We start from the raw sequence: 24,675 nt of genomic DNA on the forward strand, positions 1-24,675 counted from the left end.
TATCCTGTATTATACTCCAGAGCTGCGCTCACTATTCTGCTATTGGAAACAGTCAGCAATGCAGTTTTTACAATAATACACATGATGATATCACACATTTGCAGTTAGTGTTGCCCATCGCAACCAGTCAGGTGACCTGTATCCTGTAATCTGATTGGCTGGCCGGGTTACTGACTGTTTCCATCTTTACCGGCTGCTGATGAGAGCACCAAGATGGCGGCCACACCACAGCTGTGGGTTGTCATGGTGATTGAAGCTCTTCAGTTCGGAAGTGACGTCGTTCGTCTTCTCGCGAGATTTCCGTCGGCCATTTCTCCATTGATTGCGTCTACTCCTGGCAGTGAGTCCCGCGCTGTGGCTTCTCATCATGATCCCCGCTTGAAGTTTCTCAGCCCGGCCGCGACCAGCTCGGAGATGGTGCCCGGCGAGGACAGTCCCCTCGTACCCAAAGAGGTGAGGCGGCGCTTCCGTGAGGGCGGTCAGCTGCTTCCGGGCCTCTCAGCTGTGCAGGCTCCGGGGCCCTCAGCGGCTGCGGGGGATTACGGCTCCGATGACACCTTAACCCTTAGTATCCTGCGGGCTGTCCTGTGTGCTTACCGGTGATGTGTGGCGGCGGTGGGTAATGCGGAGTCATGTGCGGTGTCATGGAGTGGCTGTGTGTGTCATGTGGCTGTCATATGTGCGGTGTCATGTCACAGCAGCTGTGTGTGTCATGTAGTGGCGGCTGTGTTGTGTGTGTTGTTCTGTGTGTTATATGTTGTGTCATAGTGTTACTGTTGTGGCCTGTCATAGTGTGACGTTATGTGTTGTGTTGCGTCATGGCGTCACTGTTGTGGCTTGTCATGGTGTGTTGCATGTTGTGTTGCGTCCTAGTGTGACGCTCTGTGTGTTATGTGTCGTGTCACTGTTGTGGCCTGTCATGGTGTGTTGTTTTGTGTGTCATGGTGTCACTGTTGTGGCTTGTCATGGTGTGTTGTTTTGTGTGTCATGGTGTCACTGTTGTGGCCTGTCATGGTGTGTTGTTTTGTGTGTCATGGTGTCACTGTTGTGGCTTGTCATGGTGTGTTGCATGTTGTGTTGCGTCCTAGTGTGACGCTCTGTGTGTTATGTGTCGTGTCACTGTTGTGGCCTGTCATGGTGTGTTGTTTTGTGTGTCATGGTGTCACTGTTGTGGCCTGTCATGGTGTGTTGTTTTGTGTGTCATGGTGTCACTGTTGTGGCTTGTCATGGTGTGTTGCATGTTGTGTTGCGTCCTAGTGTGACGCTCTGTGTGTTATGTGTCGTGTCACTGTTGTGGCCTGTCATGGTGTGTTGTTTTGTGTGTCATGGTGTCACTGTTGTGGCCTGTCATGGTGTGTTGTTTTGTGTGTCATGGTGTCACTGTTGTGGCCTGTCATGGTGTGTTGTTTTGTGTGTCATGGTGTCACTGTTGTGGTCTGTCTTGGTGTGTTGCTCTGTTGGTCACATGACATGATTAGCAGTGTGTCCTGTCACAGGTTGTCACCGCATTGTATCGGCCGCTCAGTATGTTGTCAGTACGTTCCTTACTACAGTTCCTGGCGGTGCGGCGTTCCGTTGCCGTGTTAGTCTGTGTTGGTGCGGCGTCACTTTCTTTCCCCTGCCATGTTGTGTTACTTTATTACTCCGTTGTTACGTATATCAAAAATCAAAATAAAAAAAATGCTTTATTGGCACGTCCGAATAGGTATTTGGCATTGCCAAAGCTAGTAAAGTGGGTGGGGGGGGGGGGGGAGTTGGGTTGGGTGGGTGGTGGGTATGGGGGGGGGGGTTCGGTTATAACAGTCCATGGAGTCTCATCTTCCTCTTCGTTGGTGACTGCTATATGGGGAGGTGGGGAGGGTGTTTTGGGATAAATATAACAGTCCATGGAGTCTCATCTTCCTCTGGTTTGGTGACAGCTGGACACGTATTGGGCAGCGATCTCCACAGTGGCCTCTTCTTCTCCCAGTAGGATGTAGAGTTTCCTCTTCTCGTCTGCAGATCTGAAGTCTGGGATGTGGGCAGAGAGTCTTTGGTAGTAGACGGCCCTCACAGCTGAGTATTTGGTGCAGTGTAGCAGGAAGTGGGTCTGGTCTTCTAGGACCCCCTGGTCACAGTGCTGGCACAGTCTCTTCTCCCGTGGCTTGTACATCTGTCTGTATCGCCCCGTCTCTATCTCTAGGTTGTGGGCGCTCAGTCTGTACCGGCTCAGGGTCTGTCTGTGCTTGGGGTGGCGTATTCTCTCCAGGTAGGTGGCCATGGTGTAGTCCCTTTGTAGGGATTGGTACACATTGGTGAGTTTCTTGGAGTTATTTATTTCGTTTCTCCATTCTTCAATGTACCGCTCTCTGTTTGCCTCTGTGGTCGCCTTTATTTCGGCCTTGGTTATCGTCTGTTGGTGTTTTTGGTTTGGTGGTTGGCTGCTGTTTGGTTGGTGAGTGTCTGGTTTGCTCAGGTGGCTTAGCCAGGCTTGGTGGTGGTAGGAGTCGCTCCCCTGGATGTGTGCCTGGAAAGCTAGCGCCCTCTTCTGTATGGTGAGCCATAGGGGGAGTCTGCCTAGCTCTGCCCTGCAGGCTATGTTGGTGGTGTTGCGATGGACATGTAGCAGGTATTTGCAGAACTCCAGGTGGAAGTTCTCTGTTGGGCTGGAATCCCACCTTGACTGGTCTGGGTAGGTGGCTGGGCCCCAAACCTCACTGCCATAGAGAAGGATCGGGGAGATGACTGCGTCAAATATCTTCAGCCAGACCCTCACCGGTGGTTTGAGGTGGTACAGTTGTCTTCTGATGGCGTAGAAGGTTCTGCAGGCTTTTGCTTTCAGGGTTTCTATTGCTGCTTTGAAGCTTCCTGATTATATATAGAACACTCATGTTGGGCCTCTGCATCAGCCGGTGGCGCTGAGCTGTAGTGACGGTGACGTTGCGCCATTGCCTCCGGTTTTTGCAGATTTGCCCTCTGTTTTGGCTCGTTGGTTCCCTCTCCCATATTCTGGTCCTGGATTAGATTTGGCATTGTGTGCGCCCGCATTGTCTCACCCAGCCCTTTACTTCAGCGGTTCATGTTTGTCCCTTTGGCGCGGGCACCACTTGCATTGTGTGAGGCCCCGGTGCAGAGCGGCTCCTGTATGTATATATATATATACTCGGCCACAGACTCCGGGTGCTCGGCTCAGATCTGCTCCTCCATGTCTACGCCACATCCCCGCCCGGTATTTTATAGATCTTCACATATAATCGTTGTAAAATAAAATGTCTTTGTGTCCGTTTTGGTTTTTAATTTGTCTCAATTTTCTAGGTCTTTGCAGACTGTCAGTGAATGGAAACGTTTCCAGCACATTGGGTTGCTTTGTTACAATGTGTCGGTGTAGATTCTGCAATTTCTCCCCTGTGGGCCCAAAGACTGAAAACTTGTACAGGCACAATACTTCTCACAGCTGAGGGTTTGTGACAGCTTTGTCCTGTCTAGACAATCTTCTATTGATTTCAGGGATCTTCTAGTAGTCTATTCCATGAGAGGGGGGGGGGGTCTGGTATCATTACAGTACATTGTATAGCGCCTGTGCTTGGTTTTGTGTCTCAGTCCCATTTACTGGACTGGGACTGAGCTGCAAACAGGATGTGAGTGATGAATGTGACATGGCCTGTGATCTGAGCACTCCTCCAATTTCACTCAGCTGATCTGTGAGGGTGCCACAGGTATCAGACCCTTGCAAATCTGATAACCATGACCTCCCCCCCTATGCACAGGAGAACGCGGGCCTGAAAGTTCTCCATCTGTGCGACAGGGAAGAGAGACTGGAGGGTTAGCGGGTAAAATTGAATAAACTTGACACAATAGTTGGGGGGGGGGCGCCAGCAGGTTCCCCGACATCAGGGTAGGTTACAATCACAAGGCCTTTTTGGACAGTTCTCTCCATGTGAGCAGGTCCTGGCCTTTCTGCTGCACATTAACTCGCACAACACAACCCTCCGACCCCATAGGCTTCACCTCTGGCATCCCCTACTATTGTTCCCCCTGTGGGCAGGTAGGGGGGTGTATTATTAGGAGCATTGCCCTCCCAGGACAGGAGAAGTAAAGCTCACTCCTCCTCCTGTCACTCCAAACAGTTCTGACTCTGTCTGCCTGGGCCCCCTGCTAAGCAGCTCATTGCTATAACCCCCTCCCTGCCAGAAGTGTGAAATGTGGCAGAACAGAAAGTATAAAAACCTTCCACAACTCAATCAGGAGCTTAAACCTGTTACTGCACATGGCCAGTGGCGCTCCAGTCACTTCTGTGTCACTTTCGGTCCTGCAGGGGCGCTGGTCATGGACTGCACTTGTTTCATTCACATGCACGGGGCATATATGGTGGAGTTTAGGCTCCTGATTGTGCAGATCCCGAGGCCCCCACAGCTCTGACCCCGGCAATGACTCTGATCTTTATCCTCTATAATGATAAAACCCCTTTCAGCTTCTGGATTTTCTATTCACTGACAATAAGCAGAGATGTTACATGGGGGAAATGTTAAAATACAAAGGGGCAGGTTTCTTATCCCTGTCCTAGCATTAGACCAGGCAGGCCCGGTGACTTGTGTCTGGTCACATTGTGACTCGCAGCATCACACGTGTTTTATGGGTCACATGACCAGAGAGTCTGCGTATACCTAACACTAGGAGCTTCTGTTTAAGGTGACCCTATAGGCGGCCTTTATTGGGACAGACTGCAGTGAATGTCGCCATACCTGACTTGGCCGTAGATGTCGTCGCCCCACACCCGCTTCCCTTAGTAGTTTCACGGAGATTGGCTTTCTTAAAGTTTCTGTAAAAGAGAAACCGAATGCATTGTGTGTGTCTGGTGCAGGGCCTGAGGGTGGGGACATGACACAGGGATTCTGCATGTCCTGCCCTGTCACAACACAATGCCAGAATGACGGTGAAGACTGACATAGTAAATTGTAACGATAGATTAGATGTATTTGACATTCAGGGTATGTAGAGAGCTGAGTGACAATCTCTGTACGTGTTTGAGGAATGCTCAGTATATATTGTATATGCCTGGTGTGAGAGGATGGACAGGACACCTCTCTATTATACTCGGCACTAGCTATAACAGTCAGTGATTCGGTTTGCTGGGAGTTCCCCTTTAAGAGTCCGGCTGCCGTGTGTTTGCTGTCGGCTCCGAGCTCGGCTCCACCTCAGTTTACACTGTGCTCCTTATACACACAATGCTCCGCGCTCTGTCCTAGTTCTTGTTGTCCACCTTGTTTACTGTCATCTGGAATCTGCATCATGCCAAGTGGATGGGACGGGGTCTTAAAGGGGAATTGCATTTTTGGTACAAACCTGGGAACCCCCACAGATCAGCTTATTTATGATCATTGCAGCCTGTTCTGATGACATCACATTGGTCACATGGTACAGCAGCAGCTCCGTCCTGTTCTAGTGAATGGGGCTGAGCTGCATTACCAAGCAGAGGTCCTGTGATATGTACAGCCCCGTGCTGGCCGCAGTGTCACCCCCACTCTGTGGTCTCTTCAACCAGCTGATCTGTTGGGGTCTTGGGCATTAGACCCCCCAGCAATCACGTATTGATGCCCTGTCCTAAGAAAAGGTCATGGTATATACAATATATATATATATATATATATATATATATATATATATATATATATCTCTCGCGCCTTTCATTCGGTGTCCTCGGTGTGATTGACGTCCCCTCTGCCATAGATCTTTACTCTCCACTAGTGTCTCGGGTCAGACTGAGTCACATTATATGATGATGATGAATCCTATAAAGCTGCGTCTGATGTTCCAGGCTGGCGGTCACAGTTCACACTTCTTTCCTGTGTGTTATATAATATAATATGCTGCAGTCGCCATCGCCGTGACCTTTCTATCCTCCAAACCAGGGGTAGGGAACCTTGGCTGTCCAGCTGTTTCAAAACCTCAACTCCCATCATGCTCCATTCACTTCCATGGGAGTTCCAAGAACAGCAGAGCAAGTATGCATGCTGGGAGTTGTAGTTTTGCAACAGCTGGAGAGCCAAGGTTCCCTACCCCTGCTCCAAACTTACCCCTATCACTGGTGATCTGTGCTTGGTATTGCAGGATTGATATGCAAGTCTTGGGATATCCCTTTAACTTAAGGATAGGTCAGAATAAAGTGTCCAGGGAGACCCCTTTAATAAACATGGTGCATTTTTTGGTTGTCGGCCTACCAGGAAAGGAAATGTACCCCAATCTATTGGTCCTCTGAAGGCTGTGCCCCATCACCAAGCCCAGCCCACCTGAACTGCAGAATTGGGGGGGGGGGGGTTGCAGATGTGGACGACATCAAAATTTGCAGCAGAAATAGGTTAGTAAGTTCAGAAGTTGTCAGGTAAGGCAGTGGGTCGTCCATAAAAACTGTGAGGGCAGACGTGGTGCGGTCTCTTCCAGCTATAAGTCCCTGTGAGGGTCAGTGTCCCTTTAAGACGCCGCTCTGTTATCTGTGCAGGCAGCTGTTTGGTGGAGAACGTTCCACACTTGGCCGAGATGCGTTCTGCTAAATTTATATCCTCACGTAGTGTCACCTGCTCCTCGCTCTGATGCCTCCATAAAGCTTGGAATGTCGATTCTGGGACCCCCACCCCCCTTATTCGGCTCCATAAATAGTAGGGTGATGCGCGGTGGGCGGTAGCTCGGGCTCCTTTTATCTCGTGACCGTCTGTTTGATACTGGTCGGGTTTGGATCTGCAGATGGTGAAGGCCAGGCACCTGCTAGTGCCCCATGTGTGCCGGGCAGCTGTCAGGGCACTCGCCCACTTCATGACCCGCTCGCCTAGCTATGTGTTATAGGGAAGCCCCTCACTCCAGAGAGTTTTGCTAATGTCCTTTTACAATGACCTATAATTGTTTTACAGCACCTGTGGACAAGCCAAAAATCACCGGGACCCCAGAAATGATGAGAATGGGATTCTACAGTCCCATGGAAAGTGAATGAACCCCATACTTCATGTGGGAGGACTTATGGAACCCCCCAGAGATCGGACACATCTAAAGGCACCCCCACCTCCTGTGTGCACTATTAGTTATGCTCTGGGGGGTTTGGTATAGTCCTCCAGCCCTCATAGCATTGGTAATGGAGGGGAGGCAGAGTGGTCCATGTGTGGTCACGTGGATGGGGTCGGACCTAGCACATAAAATAAACTTCCCTGGACAACCCCTTTAAGTGAGACTGAGCTTTATACACTTGTGATGTCACCTGGTCTGTGGGATCTCACTGGTCAGATATTGATGACTTGTCCTAATCGCCCCTTTAAGAGCCTCCTGCAGCAGTGAGGGAGTTTTCCCATAGATATATTTGTAATTCAGGAACCTAGTAAAGCTGGGTGGTGAGATACAAGTTAGTGTCATAGTCACTGGTTATTATTGGTGCTTGCTGAGATTATTGGGACATAAGTTTGCACGTCCCCCCCATTCTCGGGCTGCAGCTCTTGGTTTTGGTACGTGAAGTGTCGCTTTGTTTCGAGCGCGGGCCTAATCTGGAGTTAATGATGTGTCCTAAGCCCTGAAGTGCGGTGTTAGCTGAGCAGTAAGACGTCTTATGTCCTGTGCCGGGGATTTACTGCTGCTCTCATGTAACACCTGAAAGAGGCCTGACTGCTGCTCTGACCAAAAAACTGCCTGACCGCCGCTCTGAACCCCCCCCGACTGCCTGACCGCCGCTCTGAACCCCCCTCCCCCCCCCAACTGCCTGACCGCCGCTCTGAACACCCCCCCCCCCCCTGCGACTGCCTGACCGCTGCTCCGAACCCCCCTGCGACTGCCTGACCGCTGCTCCGAACCCCCCTGCGACTGCCTGACCGCTGCTCCGAACCCCCCTGCGACTGCCTGCCCCGGCTCTGAAATGTCCAATAATCCAGAATATCTGATAATTCAGGAGCAGTCGTAGTGAAATATCTATAACTAGAGAAAACCTCGAGGGGAAACCTGCGAAATTCTTCTGTGTTACTCGGCGGATTTCCTCATTGGCTAAGGCTTCCACTTCTGGTCTTGTGTAATAATATTACAAACTTCTTCTCAATCCCGCGGCCTGATCTCATCACTGGGTGTTTATAGGATGGATCTTATTTAGGGGTTTTTCTAGGACTTCCGTCAGTGGGGTCTGAGAAGCTCATGACCAGCTATGTCGTCTTCTCTGTGCCCATGACATCATGTGGTTCGGTCAGGTAGTGCAGGAGCAGCTCAGTCCCATTCAAGTGAACAGGGCTGAGCTACCATGCCAAGTGGGGGTCAGTGAATTAGCTCCAGCTCTGACCCAGACGCTGCTGATCTTGTGGTTCCAGGGTGTTGAGTCCTCACCAATCACATATCTGGTTAGGTCATCATTATATAAGTCTTGGAGTGCCCCTTTAATGGTCGTTTCCTCTAAGACCTCTCTTGGGTTAGAGTGGTGATCAGCTGATCCAGGTTGACCTCCCAACCTGTGAGCGGTCACCAGGACGTCAGGGGGGGTATCACAAATAAGCCCATGTAATGTAAGGATGGAGGGTCCCGGTGCCCACTCTGGCCCTATAGGGTGCCAATGCCCAGCACCTTCTCTGAATTACAGATACTTAGTTGCCATTCAGGAGTCTGGGAGAGCTGGGTAGTTGTAGTATGTGTGTACATACCTGTCCGGAGTTCTTCCTCTGTCCTCCCATGGTGTCCTGTAATGATCTACAGGCTGTCACGGTGTTGCGGTTACTCAGGTCGTCTCCTTTCCCTCTTGTGCAGTATAAATTCCATTGTGTGTCCGCCCGGTGACGTGTTTTATAGTCTTACGTTATATTGCACCGAGCTCAAAGTCTTACAGATAAGGAGCAAGAAAGTTTCTGCACAGGAACAGGAAGTAAATCTCGGCTTTCCCTTCTCAAAAAAAGAAAGAATCCTGAAGACGTCCTGGCCTTGGATCTAGCAGTCTGGTTACTTATTCATTGGTGCTGGAGGGTCTTCTACAAGATGAAAGATGCCCTCGTGGGCCGGCCTGAGCTGCACACCGGCCATTCTAACCATAAAGCAAAGTGCTGAAAATGAGCCACATGAATCACGGCTCAGGCTTCTCCATGCTCAGGTTCCTCATCAATCTCTTCTTGTCTTGCTCCAAGTCTAAGGATGAGTTCAGACTCATCATCCTCAGTCAGGTGAGTACCTCCGTTGTCCTTGGTTCAGTGTGAGACGACCATGAGCGGATATTCCTTGTAACGTCCTGCCTTGAATCGCTCTTAACTTGGGGCCAGTTCTGTGCCCACGGCTGATCCCGGTGACCTTGATTGTATATACAGGGATGTATATACTGTGCACGGAGCCGTGTGACCTCTAACCAGCGAGGCGTCGCTGTAATAAGAGCCGGCAGCCCCGGGCAGGTTATATGGAGATGGCCACCGCTGGGACTCTGTAAACTTCCCAACTTCTTTATGACTGGGAGATCATTATTGGGGTGGATTTGTATCATCTGTCGCCTCTAGGTCACACGATGCAGTGGGGTCTTGTTAGGTTGTATGGTGTAGACTTCTCTGCTTACTCTGCAGCCAATGCATGCCGATAATCTGGGCTAGATACCCAGCTTTACCTAATAGAAGGATCCTGATCAATTACACAATAAGCCCTTGAGTCCTTAACCTCTCCAGCTGTGGCGGACTACAACTCCCAGCATGCACACTTGCTCATCTGCTGCTTTGCAGGACTGGAGGCCTCGGTTCAGATGCAGCCAAGGAGTTTCTATGTTCTTCCCGTGTTTGGTGGGTTTCCTCCGGGTGCTCAGATAGGGGCCGTGACCGACCATGTCTGCAAAATCAATGAATCCTGCTGGGGGTTGTAGTCTTACATCAGCTGAAAGTTGCTGACCCCCTGAGCTAGTGTGTTTTCATTCCTCAGGAATCTGGGAAAGCTGGACCCCATTTTAGTGGTGGACTTTTTTTTTTTTTTTTTTTTAATTCTCACCCAGAAATGAGTGTCCTCGCCCCGGTGTCCATGATATCAGAGGCGGCTGACATGGTGGTGTAACACTTGGCAGAGAACGTTGGCTCTGGCTCTTATATAAACTTATGACGGCAGGCGGCTGAAATGTTCAGGACCGGGGATAAGTCACAGAGCGGGACATGATATCAGCTGCTCATACAACTTACCCCAAGCAGCCATGCCGGTCATTGGGGCTTATATATTATACTGACCTGGATCTGTGTCGTGTTACCCACTATATAGAAAGCTTCACCCCTCCATTGTGATGTCAGGAGTCTCGATGTCCCACAGAGCGGTCAGGAGGGCGACTCTCCACCTACCGCTCAGACAGGTGAATGAGGCCTAAATGTCACGTATTATGTAACCTCCTGTCTATAGTAATAGATTGTATAAAGTCCAGGCCTTGGATGGGTCGGGCTCTCCAGGTATAAGGGCGTATCCTGCACCTTCTCTGCTCCGGATCCATCTTGTCATATTGTCCCCCGGCAGGTTTCTTATTTGTCATTTTTGTGTTTCTTCTTCTCGGTTATAAAGGGTTAATCATTGACTTATTTTTTAAAAGGAAACTGTGACCCGGGGCGTCGGACACTTGTCACCTTATTGGCGGTCACACACCAGACCTGCAGTACTGACCCCTCCTAATATTTGTGGGCCCTCAGGCCCTGACTAATGGGGGTGAAGGGCCATCAGCTGTTCGGGGCCCGGGCTGTGGGTCAGACCTCACCCTGGAGTTGCTGATCTTCCCCTGCCAATATTGTCTACTTGCCAGAGGTCTCGTATTAAAGAACTTGTCTGTGATTCCGCCCCTTTAATACTATGAATGATATGGTCGTCTTCAAGGCTGTGTGCAGATAGAAATCTTCTGACATGTCTTAGATACACTCGGAGATCGCCAACCTGTAGGGAAGATTCTTCAGTTTTCATCTATAGTGCAATGAATAACCCGCTGGCTCCTAAATCAAGGTGGGCGACCGGCGACCCAGGGGCATTTCTGTTTGATTTGAAGTAGTTTTGATTTTCGTCGGAGTCCTCATTTAATAATCCAGCTTTCACTAGTTCCTGCTATGAGCTTGGTTATCGCAGCTGGACATTGCATATAATGTGTGGCCCCCATAACTATCCTGCACTTCTATCTGAGGCTGGATTGGTGCAGAGCCCCTGTATACGTCCTGGCACGGTGCAGGATTTCACGCCCTTGTTTCTGCCCTAGGGGATGTTCTGGAGCTGCAGACAAAGTATCTTTAATGAGATGAAGAAGAAGTTCTCTCAGGTACTTGCCTGTCTCTAGGAGTGTAGTGGAAGCGAGAAACCTGCCGCATGGCGATGGCGTCTAACACGTGTAATGTCTGTGACACAACTAACCGCTTGTGATCTGTAGTGTCGCCTCCTATTCTAGTGTGACGTGGCCAGGGAACTTGTCTGTGTATCGGCCACATTCACAAGCATGTCCGGTCAGTTCAGCAGAGCCGAGTTTGGGACGGGTAATGCATGGACGGAGTATTCTGCCAAAACTCAGCGGCGTGGCTATAGCCTTAGGTCTCATGCACACTGTGCAGACCTGTAATACTGCATGATACCTTATTACCATGTGAAGTGGAACATACAACGTGTAGTCCTATTATATTCTGTATGAAGCCTCTTTATATACCGCTCTATATAATATACCATGGGGCAGATCCCGCACAGGTACCTATGGGAATGGAAACTATGGCGGTCCAGGTAAGATTGTGGTGCCGGCCGTGGTCACTGCCAATATCTGCCCTGATACTAATCTAATGATAACATCTAGGCCTGAACTGTGTGATAATAGGAGGGATCCGCTATATATTTCACTGTATTACTGCTTTATGAGGATTTTTGCATTATATTTATGTATTTTTACCAGTGGTGTTGAGCTTTGTAACTCGGCATAGACATTCCCTTTGTATAATGTGATAGTGTATTGCAGGGGTCAGCAACCTCCGGCACTCCATCTGCTGTGAAACTACAACTCCCAGCATGCTCCATTTACTTTCATGGGAGTTCCAAGAACAGCAGAACAAGTATGCATGCTGGGAGTTGTAGTTTTACAACAGCTGGAGTGCCGAAGGCTGCCTATCTCTGGTGAATAGGTTATGCCACCACTTTGGTGCATGCACGTAAACTAATAGGGTCCTGTAGATCTGCAGCTGGTGTGGTGAGTGCTGTGTTCTGCTGGATGCCGTTTTCGGACGCACTAACCTGCCCTTTGGTGCTGTCCCCTCTCCTGTCTGTCATTGTGATTCATTTCTGGTTTTGTTTTCCTCTCCTAGATTGAAAATGCTGCGGATGAGCCGCGAGTGCTGTGCATTGTGCAGGACGTCACCAGCTGCAAAACCATCACCGAGCGCATCACATTGAACCTCCCGGCCTCCACCCCTGTGCGCCAGCTGTATGAGGATGTGGCCAGCAAAGTGGGCTACGTGAGCGGCACGTTCAGTCTGAAGTGGGGCAATGGAGACATGGTGAGTTGTTCTGCCCTGCTGTATAAAGCCGCCATACACAGGGATGCAACAGCTCTGCTACGGGGAACCGGCTTATCAGTCTGACCACAGAAACTAAAGTGCCCTCGGTCCTTCCTTTATCTAATGACACTTGTGTATTTTGTTTTGGTGCAAGTTTGTGAGCCAAAGGAAGAAATGAAATGACTGAAAGGTCTTCTGTGTCCGTTCCTGTGCTCGGCTCTAAAACCTGCATCAAAAAGTGGAACAAAAACAGCCCCTTTGTGAGGAATCACAAGTGCTATGTGCAGCCTTAGCTGTGACTCCATGGCATTGACATACTGCGCATAATAAATGTCCATAAGCATCGGGGACTGAAGGCCGCAGCGGCGGATTCTGCTGCTCATCTCCATTGTACAGCCCAGCTAACCAAGATGGAGAGTGATCGGCACCAGGGGCCCCGGTCTAAAGATATTCAGAATGTGTAATTCCTTATTGTATGTCCTGGAGGATGATGCGTAAATCCAGATTACATTCCCCGGTGCTGTCTTATTGCTCCTCCTTGTCATGTTTCTGATGTTTCAGGCTGAGCTGGAGGCGAACCAGGACCAGTCCTTAGTGGACGCCGGCTTCGAGGCAGGAAAGAAAAATTTCCTTCACATAAGTGATAAGAATGGGGAGCAGCCTCAGCTGACATCGGTAAGGAGCCCTGTACTCTGTATTGTCATAGCGGTATTGTGTAGAGATCCAGGGGTAAGGCCGTGAGAGGCATCAGCTGCAAAACTCTTCATTAACCCCCCTCCCGAGCCCCAGATAATGGTCGTTCACCGTGGTCTGCGCATCCCTAGAACCTTCTCTCCATGGCGGCACAGTATGGTCACTTTATACACCTGCAGGTCCGAGGTCACATTTTACATGGAGATTTGTATGTTCTCCCCTAGTTCTCATGGGACTGTTCACACAACAGAAACCTAGAGGGCCAATTTATCAGTAAGGGAAACCCTTCAGAGTGGAGCTGTATATAAAATGGAGGCGCCTTCAGTTTTGGATAAGGGATAAATATTATATTTGTGAGGTTCTGACAGATGGGACCCCCAAAAACCACAAGAATGGGGATCCTATCCTGTCCCCTACAGCATTTGCTGTACTCCAGTCATTCTCTATGGGACCTATTACTAGATAATACTTGACTACCCCTTTATTTCTGCCATGTTCTTGTCTTCCTTTCTTCCTCTTACAATTCTGTTTTTCTAGGATGAATCTGGGACAGCGGACAGCAGCGGCCTGGATGACAGCACCCAGGAGAAGTTTATTGGGCCCCTCCCCAGAGATGGGTCGGTGGGCTGCACCAGTGATTACGTCAGTCAGAACTATTCGTACTCGTCGCTTCTCAGCAAGTCCGACACTGGTAATTATCTGTAATGCCATGAAAGTCTATGGCTGTGTTCACATGTCCATGAAAACTGACAATTTTGACTGTCACATGGACTCGGCAGCAGTCAGGGGCTCTGTTCTTAATGGCCGTCACTACAATGAGAGTCGGTGTTGAAAATAACAAGGTCGCACATCCGCTTGTGACAAACACTTTGCAATTAAAAAACAAAAACAAATAAGGGGCAGCACAGTGGCTCAGTGGTTAGCACTCTAGCCTTGCAGCGCTTCAGTCCTGGGTTCGAACCCCACCAGGAACAGCATCTGCAAGGAGTTTGTATGTTCTCCCCGTGTTTGCGTGGATTTCTACAAAGACAGACTGATAGGGGAAAAAATATACATTGTGATCCCTATATCATATATCCCTGTATGGGGCTCACAATCTACATAAAAAACCACATAATAGTCCTGTATACCAGGCCGTATTCACACAACAGTGAGGCTCTAGTCCATGTGGGATCGGTGAACACGGACACCACAGAGTCTGAAGACTTTCCATTTTTCGTGGCCGATTTCAGTGACCCTCATGTGAATGGCGCCTTAGTCTGCGCAGCTCTTAGTTACTCCTCGCTCTTTCGATGTCTTGTCCTGATCTCTCGTCTCTTATCTCTGTTCCCAGGATATGTTGGTTTAGTGAACCAGGCCATGACCTGCTACCTGAACAGTCTTCTCCAAACTCTGTTTATGACGCCAGAATTTCGGAATGCCCTGTACAAGTCAGTATTCGTTGTGTGGTCTTTATTTTTATCACATTTAATGGAAATTAAAGGGGCTTTCTAGGTTTAATATTTGTATCATGAAAAGATCTTCAGATTTCAGATATGCTTTGTGGGTCACTTACTCTGTTGCTTGTTGTCAGTGAATAGTCATGCTATGATTGACGACCATAGGCCAAAGATCTGTTCCCGTCTGTGACTGGCCTGCACACTGTCTGCCCGCTAACTCTTCCGACCCCCTCATACACACACATGCTGGGTTTGGCTGTAATTTGGTGGCAGCACAGATCTCTCTTAAATCTCCGGACGAGCGCTGCAAGTCCGACTTTTTTCATCTGGCAATATCCGCTAAAACTAACAGACGTGCGACTGATCCCATTATACTCAATGACGTCCCCTGGCTCGGTTCGTCTCTGCTCTTTTTGCAGCCCGTGCTTCCATTCTTCTGGTCTTCTCCCGGAATGGAAACCCAATGCAGATGTGAACTGAGAGTAACATATACGGTGACTTTAATGATCCTCTTTGGTTGAGCAAATTTGTGTCCTAAACTTTTAGGTGGGCGTTTGAGGAGTCAGAAGAAGACCCGGTCACCAGCATCCCATACCAGCTGCAGAGATTGTTTGTCTTACTGCAAACCAGTAAAAAGAGGGCGATCGAGACGACGGACGTGACCCGGAGCTTTGGCTGGGACAGCAGTGAAGGTAACGGCAAGATCTGGACCAGTCCGCACGGGCCCTCCACTATTCACCGAGCCCTTAGGTAGATGTCGTTTGGCTGATAGTTGTTTCTCCTGACACCCCAATCCATTTGTATTCTTCGGGTGAGTGTAGACGGCTCTGCCCCAAGAATAAAAGGAGCGACATGGTGAAATCCAGCAGGCCTTAGGCTTCTCTCAAGGGAGGAATCTGGAGGCCCTAAGACACATTAGATGGTTGTCCGATCCCACTATGATGTGTACGGCCATCTGTAGATGCTATGGGCATACGGCATGACATTAGACAACACAGACCATAATGATATTGTGAAAAAAGATGAGGTGTTAAATAGACCGAACGTCACACCCCTGTTTGTATAATAAAGTATGGTAATTTTAATCCCTGAGAAGCTCTTAAAGGGGCAGAGCCGACCTATTACCTTGCTATTACCGGCTGACCTATAGGGAGTGACGTATGCAGGTCAGATCTTTCTGAAACGAGGAAATTGTTCCTTTTATGTAAAGCAGTAAGTCAGTTTTCTTCCTTCTGGAGTAGGTGAATTTGCATACGTCTTTCTTGGTATTATCTATAAGATTATTGCATAATCTTCACAGCACCTTCCTTTTGTCTTACTTCTCCACACGACATAGAAGTGGATGGAGTGTCAGTCTCACAAGGGCACTGGAGCTCCATTCACAAGGAGACTTTGGAGGGACTTTTAGTCCTCCTCATCACTAGGGAAGCCGACACAACCCCTTTAAGGTTACCTATAGTTTATAGTAGTATGTTATAGCGTATAGTTGTGAGCCATAAAATGGGCTGCAGCAGCGTGTGGATATCATATGAGGATTTCTTAGTGGCTGATCATAAATCCTGCAGCAACAACAAAACCGCACAAAATCTATGAAGTGTCGTCCAGAGAATTGTCTTACTAGCAAATTGGTAATGACGGCAGAAAACCAGTTTACTACAATTTATCGTGTCCGCCAATATATTAGTGTAGACCTTGTTCCCTAGGCAGGAAGTCCACAATGAAAATATTATATATATATATATATACACAGTACTGTATCCTCCTGTGTGACTGCGATGTAATAAGTCTCCTGTATCCCGGCAGCTTGGCAGCAGCACGATGTCCAGGAGCTTTGCAGGGTCATGTTTGATGCACTGGAGCAGAAGTGGAAGCAGACTGAGCAGGTGAGTGTCCAGGGGTCTGAGCAGGGCTGGCTATCAATGGCTGAACCATCCCTTTAATACTTTGTTTTATGTCTGCGTCAGGCCGACCTCATTAATCAGCTCTACCAGGGCAAGCTGAAGGACTACGTACGGTGCCTGGAGTGCGGCTACGAGAGCTGGCGGATTGACACCTTTCTGGATATCCCACTTGTCATCAGGCCTTATGGCTCCAGCACAGCATTCGGCAGTGTGGTACGTATATACAGTGTATATAGCAATATCCTGATTCTCTTGTTAGAATTATTTCTTTTACGAGCTGAAGTGAGCCAATAATGTCAGTGCAGCGAGTGATCCCTGCTCAGCACGCATCGGCTTCAGTCAGGATTGTGACATTTCAGACTATGCACAATGAAGCCTTTTCATCCATTAGGCGGCATCTATATATGGCCACAGTCATTATCCCAATTAAAGGGGTTGTGCAATGAAAAGTATTTCACATTGTAAGGCTCAGATTTTTTATTTCTCCCCTTCTAACCATCCTACAAGTTTTGGTCTAATGTCCTCTCGCCAATATCAGGAAGAAGCATTGCACGCCTTCATTCAGCCCGAGACACTGGACGGTCCCAACCAATACTTCTGTGAGCGCTGCAAGAAGAAATGCGATGCCAGGAAGGTGAGGCGTCCGCACTCTTCCTAGTAACCTCTATATGTTCTCAGCATGGCGTATATGACTGATGACTCTCTCCACAGGGCCTGCGGTTTTTGCACTTTCCTTACCTCCTGACTCTGCAGCTGAAGAGATTCGACTTTGACTACACCAGCATGCACCGTATCAAGCTGAACGACCGCATGACCTTCCCCGAGGAGCTGGACATGAGTCCTTTCATTGATGTTGAAGACGAGGTAGTTTTTTGTTGCATATGTGGTATATAAAGAGCTTTGGATATTGATGATGTGTTCTTGGGATAGGTCATGAGTAAGCACCGATTACCTGATATAAAGATGAGTGAACACTATTCGAAACAGCCGTTTCGAATAGCACACTCCCATAGAAATGAATGGAAGCGGCCGCTTAACCCCCTGTGTGCCGGCTACGTTCATTCATTTCTATGGGAGCGTGCTATTCAAAACGGCTGTTTCGAATAGTGTTCGCTCATCTCTAATAGGGAACTATTGGGCACCGCTGGCGGCTGCAGAACCGCTCTTATTCATGTGAATGGGAGCTGATCCTGGCATGCTGTAAATTATAAGAAAATTCTTATTGCTATCCAGAGGCTAAAGGTTATCCCAGCCCTTCTTACAGCTAAGGGTTAACTATCATTTCATCCGAGGTAGGAAATACTGACTATTAAGCCGCACCAATCTCTCGCTAGTTTGCAGGTAAAACCCTTCAGTCTGGAGTCTGTAAAACAGGTGAGAATAGAATATTACGCCAAGTGTATTGTAATCTCGTCCTCGGCTTGTCACCTGCCGGATCCTTGTGACACTGCCTGCCAGTCTGATCCGTGCGGCTTGTCTCGCTCCTGTTCCAGTATTATTGATGTCTGACCATTCAGGACCTGTCACTTGCGCTCCGTACATTGTGATGCATAGGACGATCGCTCCTGATGTGACTAGAGCCGTCCGGATCATTTATCGCTTCCTTTGTCTTGTTTTATCTCCTCAAGAAGTCCCCTCAGACAGAAAGCTGTACGGACAGCGGGGCGGAGAACGAGGGGAGCTGTCACAGCGACCAGATGAGCAATGATTTCTGCACAGATGACGCTTTAGATGAAGGAATTTGTCTCGAGAGCAGCAACAGCGTTGACAAGCCAAACAAATCTCAAGAAAAGGTAAATGAAGCCCGACAGGAGGAGATGTGGGGGGATGGGGGAGTGACAGACTTACTGGAGTTGCTGAGGATGAAGACTTACATGAAATGTCTCCGACTTCTTTCCAGAATTCTTTGTATGAACTGTTTTCTGTGATGGTCCATTCAGGCAGCGCAGCCGGCGGACATTACTATGCCTGTATCAAGTCTTTCGCTGATGACCAGTGGTATAGCTTCAATGATCAGCATGTCAGTCGGGTGAGTATCGGACATCAGACATGTTCACATGGTGCGATAGTGCTGCTGTATTTTACTGCAGTATGGAGGGTTCATATGGTCCTCACTATATTATACAATATAGAATATTTCTATGGTGCAGATCTAGGATCCATTCCACAGCAGATTCACCTTTATAGAACTGTAATTTGCTATGGATTTATGGTGCACGAGCTTGGGGTGTAGGGAGAACTAAGCTTGAGATTTGATGCAGTTTTGGCTGATGGGACTTCATCGGGAACTTTACAGGGACTGAGCTCGCTGCTTCCCTCCCCATATATACTGTATATAATACAAGCGTTGGAATGGGTACCATACTGCTGATTGGTGCGGGGCCACCTGTCCAATGAGATGGCTATAAAAACCCAAATCCTAGACCACCCCTTTATGCTAAGGCTGCTTTCACCATGTCCACCAGTTCAGACTCCTGTCAGGCACCCATATTTTTCCATAGCCTATAATAGGCCTAAGCAGAGTGCAGTTGCTGATGGAGTCATGGGGAGCCGTGTCTGTATCCTTCACATATACTGCTTACCTCCGCTCACATCTGCAGTTTATGCCGTTTCAGTTTTCAGCATTGTTCACATCTGACTCTATTGTGAGTTAAGTTGATTTATGACGTCTTTTATTTTTGCAGATCACTCCAGAAGATATCAAGAAAACCTATGGGGGATCTACGGGAAATCGCGGATACTACTCCAGTGCCTTTGCTAGGTGGGTGCCGCCTGTGTCTGCTTGGTGGAGATCATTGTCAGGTTGTGATAAATGGTAAAGTGGAGCACGCTCAGCGTCCTGACAACCACAAAAGCTGAGAAATCAACGGCTGTCGTTTTGTGACCATATTTTACAACGTCTCTTTCTGTTTTTGCAGTTCCACTAATGCATATATGTTAATGTACCGTCTGAAGAACCCGGCCAGAAATGCAAGTGAGTAACTGCATGGCCTGAGATTAGCCGGCCATTGTAGATGAGTCGCGTGGTCTTACAATAGTCTTACTTTGCAGGTTTGATGAAACTTATAAACAAAGCTGGGAAAAATCCCGAATAATTGGGCATTTTTCATTATTATTAATGGTGATTTGTTTTAGGCCATGTCCTTTAAAAAAAAACAAACAAACAAAACAGAAGTGGATTATAATAAGGGTGAAATTGGTTTAAGCCCATGGACCCAGCAGCAGGTAATTGCTCATTTACCCCCATTATAATCCGGCTTTCTAGTCGGCTGTCTTGGCGCCCGCAGGTACGGTGGATTACTGTTGTGGGACGCAGGACTGGGGTAGGTGTTGAGCAAACTTCAAGAGGACATTCAAGGTTCACCTGGTGGTTTTGTTTGGACCGGACACATCAGAACCAGAACTGCTATTTTTATTGTAGATTCTAATTGTCAGATAATATTGAGGCTCGATGTGACCTCTGACCTCCCGCCCCCAGTCACACTCCCTTATACTTGACCTTGCAGAGTTTCTGGAGGCCTCAGATTTTCCTGAGCACATAAAACATTTGGTGCAGAAAGAGAAGGAACAAGAGGAAGAGGAGAAGCGGCAGCGGGAGATCGAGCGCAACACGTGTAAGGTGAGTAGGCGCCCTTGTACCGGGGCTGGGACAGTAGAGGTGAAGCATATTAAGGGATGGTCTGTCCTCTTTCAGCTGAAGCTTTTCTGCATGCATCCTGTCAAGCAAATCCTGATGGAAAACAAGCTGGAAGTTCACAAGGACAAGACCATGAAAGAAGCCATAGAGATCGCCTATAAGGTACATGGGCACATAAGTGCAGGATCAGTATAGAAATCTAATCTATAGGGAGGCACAGTATGTCCCTTAAGATATTGATGATCTCACATTACATAGTGGCCGTGCTTGGTATCGCTGCACAACCCCTACTCACTGTCTGCAAACAGCACCCTAATAATAATGGCCTATCCATAGGAGAGTCCTAGAAGATCCCCTCTGCTGGTTATGATGGCACCACATAGTGCTCTAAATAGCCAGCCATGTTTACTTGGAGCAGATTGATCATGAGCTGTTATCTCCAACCCTCTCTTAAAGGGGTTTGCCTACTAAGGACATCCATCTCCTGTCCTGTGAATAGGGTATTTATGTCTGGGACCTCCATCGACCATGAGAATGGGGAGCGCTAGTTTTCTGAGTGCAATGTCTAAGGGGTTTAGAGCCTGGGATCAGAATTCTCTCCAGTCTTGGCACTGTTGCAGAAGCTGAGTTGGTGACATCACTACGACGTTCATCAGGACTCTAATTCTCCAGTCCTGATGGTGTGGCAGACGGAGCATGTACCCTGCTGCTCAACTCCTTCACTATGGGAGAACCAGACTTGGCTAAGTACAACCCTCAGCTGTCTCTGGAGAATAAACAGAGTGGCTGGACACACGCTCAGCATACCCTGCCATCAGGAGCGGAGAATCTGAGCCTTGTTCTTGACATCGCTGGGGTCCCAGTGGTTGGTTGTGCAGATTTTTCCCCATCCTATCTTTACAGCAAACACTTGCCATGCCTTAATTGTACAGCATGATGGATGAATGGGTTAAACTAATGTTAAAAATGGCTGAATTTTGTTTGGTCCGAGAAGCCATATACCTCAGATCTTGGGCAGGTAACATGTCCCTCAAACATTGGTTCTCCATTTGAGTGACCAGACTAGTTCTGTGCAAGATAGTACAGATTTGACCTGGTCACTCTCAGGACACCCCGGCACTAAGTGCGGCCTCTGCTTGGCCTTATTTATCAGGGAGACGGTACTAATGGCTGCTCTGACCATGACTGTTGCAGATAATGGACTTGGAGGGTGTCGTTCCCTTGGACTGCTGCCGGTTAGTGAAATACGACGAATTTCACGATTATTTGGAGCGCTCCTATGAGGATGAGGAGGATCGGCCGATGGGGCTTCTGCTCGGCGGTGTCAAGTCCTCCTACATGTTCGATCTTCTATTGGAAACCAAACGGCCGGACCAAGTGTTCCAGTCGTATAAACCTGGAGGTGAGACTTCAGAGCTCTGCGCCAATTCTATATGCCGTATTATCCATTAATAACACGTTGCCGGTAGATTTACATGGTCTTGTCTTTATACACATGGACGCCACCAGCTCCAGGTTATCCAAACTGCTGCTACCACTTTAGCTGGTAGAAGTCGATGGGTTAAATTGAGAACCTCCTATTACTATTATTATGGGGTGTATTTTCTAAACCACCCAAGACCTGTAAAAGTAAATTTTGGGGAAAGGTTTTTAATTTTTTGTTTCCATCACTATGACAAATGACCTTTCCCGCCAAAGCCAAGACCCCCTCCCCCATTCTCCCAAAATGTCTGCCTCTTATGTACTGGATCTCTGTTGCTGAATACTTGTTTGTCCATGACATGCCCAGTCTGCAATGTTTGCACTTATTACCGTGTCTGTCTTGTCTCCAGAGGTGATGGTCAAGGTCTATGTGGTGGATCTGAAGACGGAAACCATTGCTCCTCCTGTCAGTGTTCGCGCCTATCTCAGTCAAACCATCCAGGAGTTTAAGCAGCTAATCTCTAAGGTTGGGTTGAGTGTAAATCTTACCATGGGGAGGGGTAATCCTAGGGGTTTCTGCATTAGGGGGGGGGGGGGGGTCTATCACCTGCACCAACCAAGATATAATACTGTTACCGTAATGTCGCCCCTGCAAGCGTACCTGTCATATGTAGCTTAGCCCCCCAGGGTGACCCTAAAACCAGCTGTTGGAGGTGAGATTGCCTTTAGGATAATGTCTTGTTCTTTTAGGGAACGTCCACACGGGCTGCAGAAAAATTCCAATGCAGATTTGTCATAAAATTCATAGTGAAATCTGTGGCAGAATCTGCAAGTTTTCTGTGGTTTTCGGATTTTATCTTTGGCATTGCAAAGCTGAAATTCTCTGTGTAATCGAACACAATACACATATAACATCCGGAGCGCAGGGCATTCTCTGCAGCATTTGGTGAAGTCTCATCCACTTTGCTGATGGTGTCCTGAGCTACAGATATTCTGCCTGCAACATCCAGGTAGAAAATCTGCAGCATTTCAGCCCTGTTTGGAAATACCCTTAAAGGGATTTTTTTAGACTTAAATTATTGATGATTTATCCTAAGAATAAGAACATCCCTATCAGATCTGACACCGATCAGCCAATACACAGATGGAGTAGGAAGCAGACAGCGCTGTTCTTTGTATATCATGTGAATGGGAACTGACCTGCAGTACCCTGGTCTGGCCACTACACAGCGAGCGGCGCTGTCTGCTTCCTGTTTCATTCTGTGTGTTCCAGTCTCTGTCAGTGGTCAGATCATTGATCTGATCTCATATTGATGATCTGTTCTTATCCTAGAAGTTTGTATGACTGGTTTTATTCATGAGCAAATTGGTGAAATCCATAGATGACTGAATTCTGTCTATTAACCATAGGACAATTGTGTATTGCAGACCATAGATTTACCTCCTGACCACATGCGGATTGTTCTGGAACGCTGCTATAATGACCTGCGACTCCTCAGTGTGCCCAATAAAACGCTGAAGGCTGAAGGATTCTTCAGAAGCAATAAGGTGAGTGCAAAATGGACGTTACCCAATGTGAAGACGTTATCCAGGGTTGGGTGTATATTGTAGATGGGGTCGGCCATCACCTCCAATCTTTTCTAAACCCCTTATACACTGATTTAGGGGCGGTTTGTGGCTTAGTGCACATGTCCATAGTCACATAGTAATCCATGGTGATCCAGAGGAAGGTGAATAAAAGCCCCAGGTCGTGAGAGTTTGTGTCTCGCTACTGAGTAAATCCTATACAGATGAGCTGTTCATTGTGTGCGGCCATGCCTGTGTCTGTCTGGAGTATACGCCATCACGTAATGACCTCTGGAAGCGCAGGATAAAGAGGATAGAGCCCTCCAGCCCCTCATTGTCCTCTCCTGTACAGTAGTACCCCAGCGACCCCCTCCTCAGATATATACACACCCCGAACCCCCACAGATGATCAGAAATGGTAGCAGGTTGACTTTTTGATTTTTCCATCCCAGGTGTTTGTAGAAAGCTCGGACTCCAGCGACCACCAGCTGCAGTTTGTGGATTCTCACCTGTGGAAACTCCTGGACCGTCACGCCAACACCATCAGACTGTACGTGTCGTTACCGGAGCACGTCCCGGGCCCCCAGGCCAATCGCTCCACCTGTCCGAAGCCATGCGGGGACTTGGTACGACAGGACGAGTTCTGTGAGCGTGTGAAAGGCAGCAGCAAATCCGTGGATGCCATTTTGGAGGAAAGCACTGAAAAACTGAAGTCCCTGTCTCTCCAGCAGCAGGACGAGAGCGGCAATGGGGGGGACAGCAGTAAAAGCACCGAGGGCAGCGACTTTGAGAACATTGACTCTCCGCTAAATGACGCCGATTCCTCGGGGTCAGCCGACAACAGAGAACTAGAGAATCGGATTCTCCCAGCTGACCCCGAAAACAATTTCCCATCTGAAGAGCGATCGGACTCTGATATTAATAATGACCGGAGCACCAGCTCGGTGGACAGTGATATCCTCAGCTCAAGCCATAGCAGCGACACACTGTGCAATGCAGACAATGCCCCCATCCCTCTGGCCAACGGGCTCGACTCGCACAGCATCACCAGCAGCCGGAGGTCCAAAGCAAATGAAGGAAAGAAGGAAACCTGGGACACGGCCGAAGAAGATTCAGGGACTGACAGTGAATACGATGAGAGCGGGAAGAGTCGGGGAGAGGCCCAGTACATGTACTTCAAAGCAGAGATGCATTCTGGGGAAGAAGGGGAGCGACAAAAATGTAAGTGCTTATAATGGCTCAGTATGTTCCCTGCACAACTTAGTTACTAACACACACATTAGCACCCCATCACCCGGCTTATTACCTGTACAGGGAACATACTAACATACACATCAGCACCCCATCGCCCCGCTTATTACCTGTGCAGGGAACATACTAACATACACGTCAGCACCCCATCACCCCGCTTATTACCTGTACAGGGAACATACTAACATAGACATTAGCACCCCATCACCCGGCTTATTACCTGTACAGGGAACATACTAACATACACATCAGCACCCCATCACCCCGCTTATTACCTGTACAGGGAACATACTAACATAGACATCAGCACCCCATCACCCCGC

General features: G+C 48.4%; 1 protein-coding gene across 4 annotated transcripts in view; it reads left to right on the forward strand.

Annotated features, from left to right (window-relative positions):
- The first annotated feature begins 294 nt into the window (after positions 1-294).
- USP47 (ubiquitin specific peptidase 47) overlaps positions 295-24,675 on the forward strand; it is a 32,634-nt gene continuing 8,253 nt past the window's right edge. The window contains exons 1-21 of one of the 4 annotated variants that reach the window (XM_075280789.1): positions 296-453; positions 11,171-11,230; positions 12,252-12,443; positions 13,005-13,118; positions 13,674-13,827; positions 14,470-14,566; positions 15,122-15,267; positions 16,379-16,458; positions 16,540-16,689; positions 17,015-17,110; positions 17,188-17,340; positions 18,105-18,269; positions 18,377-18,505; positions 19,161-19,237; positions 19,395-19,450; positions 19,983-20,095; positions 20,171-20,275; positions 21,308-21,515; positions 21,946-22,061; positions 22,964-23,083; positions 23,554-24,322. In XM_075280789.1, coding sequence (XP_075136890.1) covers positions 415-453; positions 11,171-11,230; positions 12,252-12,443; positions 13,005-13,118; positions 13,674-13,827; positions 14,470-14,566; positions 15,122-15,267; positions 16,379-16,458; positions 16,540-16,689; positions 17,015-17,110; positions 17,188-17,340; positions 18,105-18,269; positions 18,377-18,505; positions 19,161-19,237; positions 19,395-19,450; positions 19,983-20,095; positions 20,171-20,275; positions 21,308-21,515; positions 21,946-22,061; positions 22,964-23,083; positions 23,554-24,322 — 3,139 coding nt within the window. In that variant the 5' untranslated portion in view covers positions 296-414. Of the gene's footprint in view, positions 454-10,167; positions 10,292-11,170; positions 11,231-12,251; positions 12,444-13,004; positions 13,119-13,673; positions 13,828-14,469; positions 14,567-15,121; positions 15,268-16,378; positions 16,459-16,539; positions 16,690-17,014; positions 17,111-17,187; positions 17,341-18,104; positions 18,270-18,376; positions 18,506-19,160; positions 19,238-19,394; positions 19,451-19,982; positions 20,096-20,170; positions 20,276-21,307; positions 21,516-21,945; positions 22,062-22,963; positions 23,084-23,553; positions 24,323-24,675 lie in introns of those variants that run through there. The other 3 variants (XM_075280788.1, XM_075280787.1, XM_075280790.1) reach the window with 3 other exon arrangements.

Source organism: Leptodactylus fuscus, chromosome 7 (assembly GCF_031893055.1).
Source record: "Leptodactylus fuscus isolate aLepFus1 chromosome 7, aLepFus1.hap2, whole genome shotgun sequence".
Classification (NCBI taxonomy): domain Eukaryota; kingdom Metazoa; phylum Chordata; class Amphibia; order Anura; family Leptodactylidae; genus Leptodactylus; species Leptodactylus fuscus.